The sequence below is a fragment of the Ceratotherium simum genome, chromosome 27 (assembly GCF_057802395.1).
Source record: "Ceratotherium simum simum isolate JZ-2026a chromosome 27, ASM5780239v1, whole genome shotgun sequence".
Lineage (NCBI taxonomy): Eukaryota > Metazoa > Chordata > Mammalia > Perissodactyla > Rhinocerotidae > Ceratotherium > Ceratotherium simum.
In genome coordinates this window covers 42415884-42427132 of record NC_141926.1, presented here as the reverse complement: position 1 = coordinate 42427132, position 11249 = coordinate 42415884, and the positions used below count along the sequence as shown (strand labels likewise).

Genomic DNA, 11249 nt, shown 5'->3' with positions numbered 1-11249 from the left:
GGAAAAGTTTCAAAGGCAGGTGAGTATTGGCAGAGAACAGGGCAGAGCACACTCCTCCAGGGTGTGAATGTCAGTTGAAAGTTGTGAGGGAGATGAGACGTGCTCTAGGAGTATACAAGTGGGGAGCAGATATCAGTGTGTGATGGAAAGTGAACTAATTTGCAAGGAGAGACTTACCTGTGGTTTTTATGTCTCTGTTTATTGGGATGGTCCTGGGGTAGAATCAACTTTAGTATGAAAAGAATTAAAAATCACTAAGTCATCAGAGCAATCAATTGTCAAAAAAAAGCTACAATTCTAGAAAATTATATGTACAGCAATATAGACACATAAGTGTGAAAAGGAAAACGCTTGGGTCAAATAGTCACCTTAGTCTGTCCTCGAATGAAAACACGGCCCTTGCTTGCTGGACCACAGGTGAAGACACACTTGGCACCCAGGGTTAGAAGACAGTGAGATGTGATTCACTGAAAACTGGCGGGTAGTCCATGAGTCTGGCATCTGAGGAGCCTCCCTCCCACACTCTGAGATTTGACCAGGCTCCTCCTTTCCACTCTCTCTTAGAGCAATGGTTGGCAAAGCTCGATGAGTGGCACCTGGGAGCCTGCAAGAAAAACAGCACCCAGACCTACAGGGTCAGACACTCCAGAGTGAGGCCCAGTAGGACATTTAACAAGCCTCCAGGGTTCTGATGCAGTCAAGTCTGAGAACTCCCGTCTCAGGGAGTAAGTCACCTCCACTTACACCGGTGAACTTGATTCTATAGACACTCTCTCCCAGCTCACCAGTTTTTAACCTTTCCTTATGTACCTACTAGGTCTACATTGAAATTCTAATCTAAATCTTTATATCAGGCGTTTTAAAATCTAATCTGTTCATATTTTTTCCCTCCAAATCCTATCAGAAAGACCAAGAGCGTTTTGACCCTGTCAGTTGTTAACATTGGAAAAACTGATGGTAGAAAAACAGTAAAATTGTCAGAGTTGCTGGAGGATGCAAAGAACTAGGGTTATTTCCATCTGTTACGTAACTGAATTGACAGCACACCAAAAATGTTGCAACAAGTTATATTGTACACCAGGTGGAGTGAATTAATTTAGGAAAGAGTTCAGAGCATTATCATACACAAGCATTCCTAGCAGGACTTGACTTGCACCTGTTAAACTATTTCAAAGAACAGAAATGCCTGTGTGCTCAAGCCAGAAAATGCTACTCACTGCCAGCTCCACTGTGACGTAATTTGCAATTGGCCACTTACAGACAGGTCAGAACCAATCCTTTCCCCAGAGTGTCACTTAAAATAACCAACAATCTGTCACTCTCCTTATTTGTGTTTGCCAAGCAGCTGTACCTACGGAAAGCAATGGCCTGATTTTTTCAATCTTGATTTCTAATTGAGCAGTTTGGTGGTCTAATGATTTTAGTTTGCAAAACTCATAAAATGCACGAGCCAAAGTAGCGTGAACCTTTTCCCTCTTCCTTCTCTTCCATGTTCTCATTATTTATAATGAGTCTTCCCAGAAACCTTTCCGTGCGTTCCTCACTGAGCGCACGCACGCTGGTGAGGGGATAATCAGCTCCAGGCCGGGACTGTGCAGCAGCGCCAACAAGCTACTCATGACTCTAGCAGATGTTTCTGCTTTGGGGGCCAACAGAAATTTTATAGGGTTTTTCCTCCCTTTTGGGGAAAATTGCCAGAACAGTCAAGAAATGGGTAATATATAGGCCTGCTTGCATTTCCAAGTTGGGAGGGATATATATTATGTCCAATAAAAGGAATCTCGAAGAGAGGAATTTCTGAAGACACCGTCTCACAATAGCTATGTAAAATGTTCACCAGGAAAAAGAGGAACCAAGGAAAGCTCACTTAGTTTCAGATTTCTCTGTATATTGAAAACTGTGTGAATGTTAGAGGAGTTAGAATTGATACCCATTTATGGTAAGAACACACCTGGGAGTCAATGAGGACCTCCTCTCCCTGGCCCTCCAAAAGACACAGATGCAGCACTCAGAGTTTCTGCACTGCCTTTTTTATTTTCTCTGTCTCTCTTAAAATAATTTACATTGTGAGTCCACTGCCAGAGAGGATGTCTGCAGAAGAACTGCGAGTCTTTTTTCTTTTAAATTGACTGTATACCAAATAGTATAATTTTATTCCTGAAAAGAGCAAAAAATAACAAAAATTTTCTTTGACTGGGGAGATCTGAGACTTTAGCTATCACAGATTAGTTCACTGGATTTTGATGGTAATTTGGGTCTTGAGAAAGTCAATGTGCAAAATCATGTGATCAAGATCAGAGACAACTGGCCACGTGAAACCACGTGCAGTGGAACCGTGGAACTGTGCGGCGCTCTAGTTCTGGGGGTCAAAAGTTTCTCTTTTGGAATCAAGTCCAAAAAGTGAGAAAGAGAGAAGCCTCCTAAGCCACCTGCTAGACTTCTTTACGTAACTGGAGGTGAAGAGCACCAGCCTGGAGAACAAGGCTGGCGAGATTCTCCATGGTTCTTCTCTGTAACTAAGCTGTCTGCTAAGAACCAGAGACAGTGAGCTATTACAGAACAATTCGGATAACCCTTCATGGATTGGTCTTCTCCAATACTGTATGCTCAAAGCCATATATAAACAGTTAGCCCATGGAGTATGATTAACTAGAAGTTGTAGTATAGTCCATCTGTTTAGTCACTCAGATTTTCTTATAATTTGTCCCAGCTTATGTTTCATACACTTCACAGAACAAAAGTGGTTTGAGATGATTCTACTGAGGAATTGTACTACAAAGGAAATGTATCATCCACCTATTAAAGTTCTGATAGGACAGTGAGGACTTTAAAATCCATTAACTACTTTATCGTTAAAAATGAGAGTGTTAATTGAGGTCCCAGTAAACCTTTAGGAGCCTTCTCCTTCATCTCTGAGGGGAGGCAACCTCCACCTGTTCCGCGCTCCATAACAATTTACGCTTTTTAGTGGAATTTAAATTATCTATATTTCAACTTCATTTAAGTTAAGACTTGAAGGATGAATAATACTTTGGCTAAATTGAGAAGGAATAGCCCACCAACTGGGCAAAACATGTAGAAAGACTCAGAGTTGAAAAAAAGTATAAAACATTTGAAAACTGAAATCCATACACATAAATATCAAGTAAATTGTAAGGGAATGGACGGAGATGAAACTAGTGAATTATGTGGGACAAGATGAAAAATTGACTTCCAAACCATTGCAAATGGATTAGAGGAAAACAAAACCAGTTTCAAGGTGGCCAGTTGCAAGGCTGTACCTAGGACATGACATTACTCTGAATGGGGAAGTGACAGTGAGAATCAGAGGTAAGCTGATGGAGATAAAGGATATTTAAGAGTTTTAATTGATTAGACTTGATCATTGACTGTATGTGGGAAAGAAGAAGAAGGAAAGTCAAAGGTCGTTCCTACTTCCTGACTTGAGCAATTGGTTGGATAGACACACCATTCACTAAAACATTTGTAGGTGTGAAGGGAAAGATGGATTCACTCAGCACTTGACCATAGGGCAACTATTTCTAGACATCCGCAGTGTGCATATGTGTTCTCAAACCAGGCCAAGCATTTTCTTCTGTTCTAGTAACATCCCATAAGTGCAATAATTAGATGCAATCTGAGGGAGGCTAACTCAGGGCCCTGCTGCCTCACCGTGCTGACGGCCTGCTAGTAGTCTCCTGGGCGCAGCATGTGCTTCTCCTGCTCCACAGCGCCCACTGACGCTGCTGCTGGCTCTGACGGAAGCCACTGGGGAGGGTGCTTCTGCTCTGCTTGAGTGCCAGAGGCCACATCATCGTAGATTATAATCATGGCATTCAACTTCTGGTTGCAAGCCCTCTTCACCAGAATTTTAAAACCAATTTATAAAGATAGACTAAGAACAAAGGTCATCTCATTCCCTCCATTGTCCTGGCCATCTTCATCTCTTCCCTGGTCATTTTGACTTTCCTTTTTCTCAGACTAAAACACGAAAACATTATGCACATATGTTAATGTGAAAAAACAAATGTCCACAGTGGTTACCTGCTCCCAGTTCTGCAAACAGCAAGAACACGAAACTTCCTTTGAGCTAAATTGAGACACCTGGCTGAAGTATCAACAACTTGTGGGGTTTTTACTCCATGCAATGATGGATTATTGAAGAAGAAGGGGTCCTTGAAGTTAATCTACATAGTGCTTCTCCAACTCTAACATGTGTATGAATTGCAGGGAGACCTGTTAAAATGTAGATTCTGAATCAGTTGTTCTGGGGACAAGGCTCTGCGTCGACCTTTCTAACAAGCTCTGAGTGGTCTGGAGGCTGCTGGACCGCAGCCCATGCTTTGAGAAGGAAAGTTCTAGTCTAGGCATTTCCCTCACAGTACAGTAGGAGAAAAGAGGTCAGAGACATTTATTTAGTGCAAGGCAATCGGTTTGGTGCTGCTTTCATGTTAAGTTAGTGACCGGATCTGGATTAGAATAACCAAGTTCCCTGACTCACTCCACTGTCCTTTCCGCCACAATCAGTGCCATTTGCCTCCAGCAGACATTCAAACCTCAGTAATGTTTACTTCTCATTTTGCAATCTAGAGAAACTTTCTGCTATGCACCAAAGGAAAAATCTCCCAAAAGAAGGTGATGAGATCCATATTTGCTAATATTTTGGGGTTTTGTTGCTAATTAAAAATAAATTACCTAATATTTTACCAGTCATCCATGATACTGTGTGTGTGGTGATTTATTAAACCTTTGGAAATGTATGTGAAACAAATTTCCATAGATAAAATTAGTGCTTCACAGGATATGGTTTCATACCATCTATTAGAAAGATAATTATAAAATAAAATCCTGTGTTTTTTTTCCTTTTAGGGATAATTGAATTCAAATGTTTAGTTTAAAATCTGTTTTAATACAGAGATGGAATTTTCCTGAAAGAAAACTGCTCTGGTCAGGCAGGAAACCTTGTTCATACACCTGTTGTCTTGCAAGTGTGCTTCTAAAGCAGGGAGGTTAATGAATCCTGAATCTGAGAGAGGAGAAAACATTGGGGTGCTGAAAACTGGTATAGTTTAGCAACACAAAAGTAGGACTTTCCAACAATAGATTGGGAGATACTCCCTCCAACTGAAACATCTGGTAAAATTCATACCTGGATTTCTTGATGTTTCATCCCCCTCCCAACCCCCACTGCTGCACACTGCTGTTCAGGTTTAAGCAAGTCCATCAGGGAAGCAGATGGACTCCACTCACCGCTGGGGAAGAGCCAGCAAGACTAATGCAAGTGCTCCCTTCTGACCCTGAGGTGACTGCAAACTTGATCAAAAGGGATCTTTCTCTCCAGGGAGAAGAGATAAAGCAGTCTTATTGCTGGCTCGAAACATCTCTTTACCAAAGGCGGCCAGTTCAGCTGTGGTTTGCATGGAGAGTCCTCCGGAGAATGTGCTGAAGCCATCAAACCACATCCCCTGGAATATCTTCTGGGATTCAAGCACTGGCCAGAGAACAAAAATGAAGTAGCTGTTTCCAGCGATTTACAGTTCTCCTAAATATGAGAAGAAAAACGTGTGGAGATGTTTAAGCTCAGCAGGGTCCTCAGCTGAATGTTTTAGAGAAGTTTCCATTGCTTCTGGCTGCATCTTCTAATTTTGCATCTCAGTGAATGCTCTACCATCTGAGACCTTTCAGGAACACCAAATTCATTCAGAAAGGGAAAATCCCTCTTGTGTTAAACAGCAACATGTAATATTTATTGAAAATCTTAAAATGTCTCCCCAAATTAATATCTGATTCGAAAAGAAGCCAACTGTAGAGCCAGCAAGTCAGGCTATGTACACATATATTCTATTCATAAATCTATCAAAGAGGAGGGATTAAAGAGCCCTTTACCTCTATCTGAAAAGTTTGAGAGAGCTATAATGTATTAATGGTGTCTATGAAAATTCATACGTACATATAGCCTTAGGTTAAATCAAGCACTGGGCCTGATGTAGAATATAAAATACTCATCATTTACTTTCTCTTTTTGAGAGAATACGTTTTGGTAGAGGAATTTATTCAACATTCGATAAATATACTCCTTTAGTTAAGATAAAAATAGCACAACAAGGAGGGAATTGGTAGTGGCTACAAAAAAACAAAGACGTAATCTTAGTTCATGTGAATGGATCCAAAGTGATCTTTTTTTAACCACATAGAATATCTGTAAATAATCTATAAGCCTCTGCAGAACAACAAAAACACATTTAAAAAATTACCTGGGTAAAATCCAAATAAAATTAGTCTATCATTTAGATTCAAGGACACATAAATTATTATAATTGGGAAAATTAGGTTTACTATTATTACTTAATATAGTCTATAAATTGGTAAAGATTTCTACATGGAATTCCTTACATATTTTAAACCAGTGAAGACATTTAGAGATTGCCTGGGTCATATTGCTGTCTGGCAATGGTTTGATGTACAAAATTAAACTCTCAGGCCTGCAGTGCTCTCCTAGATCCAAGAGTGCCAACGATGTATATTGCAGAATCTGTGCTATTCATTGGCTGTTTGATTTTTTTTTTTAATTTTTTTTTTAACTTTACTTATTTATTTTTTTCCCCCGAGGCCCCAGTAGATAGTTGTATGTCATAGCTGCACATCCTTCTAGTTGCTGTATGTGGGACGCGGCCTCAGCATGGCCGGAGAAGCGGTGCGTTGGTGTGTGCCGGGGATCCGAACCCAGGCCGCCAGCAGCAGAGCGCGTGCACTTAACCGCTAAGCCACGGGGCCGGCCCTGGCTGTTTGATTTTAATTCTCTCTTTATAAGTCTATAAAATAATGCGACTGCATATCCTAAACCAGAGTCAAAAACTGATACCCTGTGGACCTAAATAAACCCTCAGACATATTTTTTGGTAGCACAGTATTTTTGTAGTTGTTTTGAGAAAGTATAATTGGATTAGGTTTAGCATTGATTTTTCTCGTTTATTTTTCTTGTTATTGCTTATTTTCTTATAGCTCCTTCATGCATTTAAATTATTTGCTTAACCCTTGAGGGCATTTGAGTTTGCAGACTTCAAATGCTATAATCCTTCCTTTGATATTGCACTCTTCGAAAGCAACACAGTACTTCCTTGATTTTCCCCAGTACCAATTATTATTACAAAATTATTAGTTTTGTAAGTAAATGGATATTTCCTTCATTTATTGATATAATCCACAAATCCTTACTACATACTTATTCTCTTTTAGATAACATTCTAGTCAATGAGAAGGATGAACAAGACAGACCCAGTAGCCACTTTCATGAATCTTAATGATTAAGTGAGGAAAGATTTGGTTATTGGTTGATAAAGTGTGCCTATCTTAAATCCTTTGCCATCATACCTTAGAAAAATAAAAGGATTACTATTCTCTTCCCAGAGGAAAAGATATAAGAATATATAAATGTTATGGGCCAAATTGTATCCCCTCGCAATTCATATGTTGAAGTTCTAACCCTCGCTACCTCAGAATGTCACTATATTTGGAGATAGAGGAGTCTTTGGAGAGGTAAAGTTAAATGAGATCCTTAGGGTGGACCCTAATCTGATGTGACTGGTGACCTTATAAGAAAAGGAAATTTGGAAATAGACAGACACAGAAGGAAGACCATATGAAGACACTGGAAGAAGCAAGATCTCTGCAAGGCAAGGAGAGAGATTTCCAGAAGAAAATGACCCTGCTGACACCTTCATCTTGGACTTATAGCCTCCACAGTTGTGAGGAAATAAATTTTTGCTATCTAGCCACCCAGTCTATGGTACTTTGTTGGTACTAAGAAACTAATACAATAAGTTTTTTTGTTTGGTTTAGTTTTAAATCATTAGAAGCTTAACTTTAATGGTTGAGTCCAAATTCTGGTAGAAAAGAAAGAAAGACCACACTGGCAATTACTTAAGCGTTGGCTTTCAGCCTCAGAGTTATGTGGCCTGATGGCGTAATTTGTGGAGACCTCTTTTTGATGGTCTTCTTTGCCTTAACCAGTATGGCACCAAAAGCTTCCATTGCTGTCATGATCCAAACATGGAGACTGAGGAAAAAAGTTGAACCTTAGTTAGACACAACTCAGTCTTCAAGCATGAGAACATAGACGGGTAGGGGCACTTGAACCAACATGTCATTTTTAAGATCTTATCCTAAGGAAATACAGTCATGCGTCGCTAAAGGACAGGCATACACTCTGAGAAATGCATCCTAGGTGATTGCATCATCATGCGAACATCATCAGTGCACTTACACAGACCTGATTAGCATAGCCTACTAGACATTGAGGCTATATGGTACTGATCTCATGGAACCACGATTGTGTATGTGGTCCGTCACTGACTGAAATGTAATTATGCAGCTTAATTTGTAATTTGATTACAAGACTGTAATCAAACACTTATAACAAAGATTTAATTCAAAGAATTAATTTTCTAAAAAACGAAAATATAGGGGCCGGCCCGGTGGCACAAGCGGTTAAGTGTGCGCGTTCCACTGCAGCGCCCGGGGTTCGCTGGTTCGGATCCCGGGCATACACCGACGCACCGCTTGTCAGGCCATGCTGTGGCAGCATCCTATATAAAGTGGAGGAGGATGGCCACAGATGTTAGCCCAGGGCTGGTCTTCCTCAGCAAAAAAAAAAAAAAAAAAAAAAAGAGGATTGGCAGATGTTAGCTCAGGGCCAATCTTCCTCACAAAAAAAATAATAAATAAATAAAATAAAGAAGTAAAATACCAAAATAAACCAAACACATTCTTTCATTAAATAACATATTGTAGAAGTATATTTATTTGTATTGAAAGATATTTCCAATACAAATTTTAGTGAAAAACTTTAAGTTCCTGATTTTGTGAAAAAAAATGATAAGAAAAATGCATAAAATGGCCAGAAATATATGTACCAAAATATGTAATGGGAATTATTTCTGGGAGATGGTGTTATAGCATTTTTACTTAATCTTCAATCTGTATTTTATAATATTTCTCCAATAAACGTGTATTATTTTGGAATAAAAATAGCTCCAAAACTTTGTCTTTTAAATAATCAAATTTTTAAAGTTTAAACTAAACCTCAAGTTTGAAATGTCATGAATTAAGGCTGTGATCACATGCTTTGAGTAGGGCAACCACTGGAACATTTTTGTAAAGTAAGGCCCCTTGTAAATATAGCCGACTGACCTTTGGCAAAAGAGCAAAAGCAAGACCATGGAGCAGAGAGAGTCCTTTTAACAAATGGTTCTGGAACAACTGGACAAGCATATGCAAAAAAAATGAAGCTAGACACAGACCTTACACCATTCACAAAAATTAACTCAAAATGAGCTTAGACCTAAATGTAAAATGCAAAACAATAAAACTCCTGTAACATTACAAAGGGGACAATTTTGATGACCTTGTATATGGGAATGACTTTTTTGGATACAACACTTTTTGGATACCATGATCCATGAAAGGAAGAGTTGATCAGCTGGACTTGATTAAAATAAAAAATCTCTGCTTTGTGAAAGACAATGTCAAGAGAATAAAAAGACAAACCACAGACTGGGAGAAAATATTTGCAAAAGATATATCTGATAAAAGAATTGTTATCCAAAATATACAAAGAACTCTTAAAACTCAACAATAAGAACACAAACAACCTCATTAAGAAAAGAACAAGAGGGGCGGAGTCAAGATGGCGGCGTAGGCAGACTCTGAACTCACCTCCTCCCGTGGACACAGCCAATTTACAACTACTCGTGGAAAAATTACCCCTGAGACAGAACTGAAAACTGGATAAGAGGAACTCCTGCAACAACGGACAATCCTAACTGGGGTAGAAGAGGCAGAGACTCCCTTCCGGAGAGGAAAAACGCCGCCTTCACAAGCCGCCAGCTTCATGGCGGCCGGGAGCAGCTCACAGGTCCGCAGCCTCCCTGGAGGCGCGGGGCCGTGAGCCGGGGAGCGCCGCCGCTGTGGGCATTTTGTGGACCCAGCACAATCGACACCAGTGGCATAATATCTGACTGTGCCTGCTACTAAAGCATTGGGTAGCACCCCCAGAAAACCCGGTTCACAAAGAAACTAAAACTGGCTCTTAAAGGGCCCACGCACAAACTCACCCGTTCCAGAAAGCATCCTAAAATCACCAGAAAGAAAGGTGCACAGTGCTTCGGTGACAAGAGACTCACCTAATAGGCCCTGAGTGCATCTCGGTGAGGGGTGAGACCTCTCCAGGGACTGGGACATTGGCTGCGGCCATTGTTGTGGCCTGGTGTGAGTGTGCTGACACAGACGCCATTCGAGTTCTCCCTGAGACCTGCTAGCCCAGGGTCTGCTCCACCCGCTAGAGCACCGATTTAATCCAGCTCAGCCAGGGCAGGCAGCCCACCCTAAAGACTGGCCCCACCCAACAACAAGCCCTCAGGCAACGTGTGGGCCTGCATAGATTGGTGACTGGATTCTCTGCAGCCTGGCAACTGAGCCGACTTGAGCGGGGCAGGGTGTGCACAAGGAGCGGGTGGAGAGTGTGGGGCGGTGGCAGAGTGTGTGGGGCTCCCGCCGTGGAGAGACTGGGTCTGCTTGGGGAGGTCGGGGCGCTCACACGGGGCAGGACTGTGTTGACTGTGTGTGTGGACCTGTGGGCAGCAGGGCTTGTCAGCTGCAGAAGACTTGTGCTTCTCAAAGACCCACATAGGAGGTTTGCCCCACCTTCCAAAGCCTGAAACAATTGGGTGCTCCTGTGCCTGAGGCCAGCCCCACCCAGCTGCAATCCTCAGAGAGCTGACAAGAGACCTAATAGGCTAGAGGTTTACAGCAATTGTAAGGCCCTGAGCCTAACAACCTGCCACACTGGGGGCCTACTCACTTAAAAGAAATACTGCAACACAAATGTGGTATTAGAACTTACAGCCAACTGTGCTGGGGCTCCCCACACCTGATAAAGAGACTGAAGGGCCCACAACAACTACAAGCAGCTGAGCATTACAACAGCTGGCCAGGAGCATAACTCAGCCTCCCTGGGTGCCTATAGGGAGAGCTAACAGGCCACAATAGAAGGACACACGTAGCCCACATAGGGGCCACCCCTGGAACATTGAGAACTGAGGGAAGCACACTGGAAGCCTCCTAAGGCATCACTTACATAAGGTCACCTATCCAAGAGCAGGAGACGTAGCTGACCTACCTAATACGTAGACACAAGCACAGGGAAAGAGGCAAAATGAGGAGGCAAAAGAATACATTCCAAGTAAGGGAAC

The 11249-nt window shown here is 41.5% G+C and overlaps 1 protein-coding gene across 6 annotated transcripts in view; it reads right to left on the bottom strand.

Moving 5' to 3' along the window:
- The window catches only part of LOC147913490 (uncharacterized), a 63779-nt gene extending 53424 nt beyond the window's left edge, over nucleotides 1-10355 (bottom strand). For 2 of the 6 annotated variants that reach the window (XR_015548760.1, XR_015548761.1), the window contains exons 1-2: nucleotides 10182-10344; nucleotides 178-227 (exon numbers count right to left, since the gene is read on the bottom strand). Coding sequence is in view for 1 of the 6 variants with exons in the window: in XM_087418218.1 (XP_087274344.1) it covers nucleotides 10182-10291 (110 nt within the window). In the remaining 5 variants the exon portion in view is untranslated. Of the gene's footprint in view, nucleotides 1-177; nucleotides 228-368; nucleotides 605-10181 lie in introns of all 6 variants that reach the window. The other 4 variants (XR_015548764.1, XM_087418218.1, XR_015548762.1 and 1 more) reach the window with 3 other exon arrangements.
- Nucleotides 10356-11249: the final 894 nt, after the last annotated feature.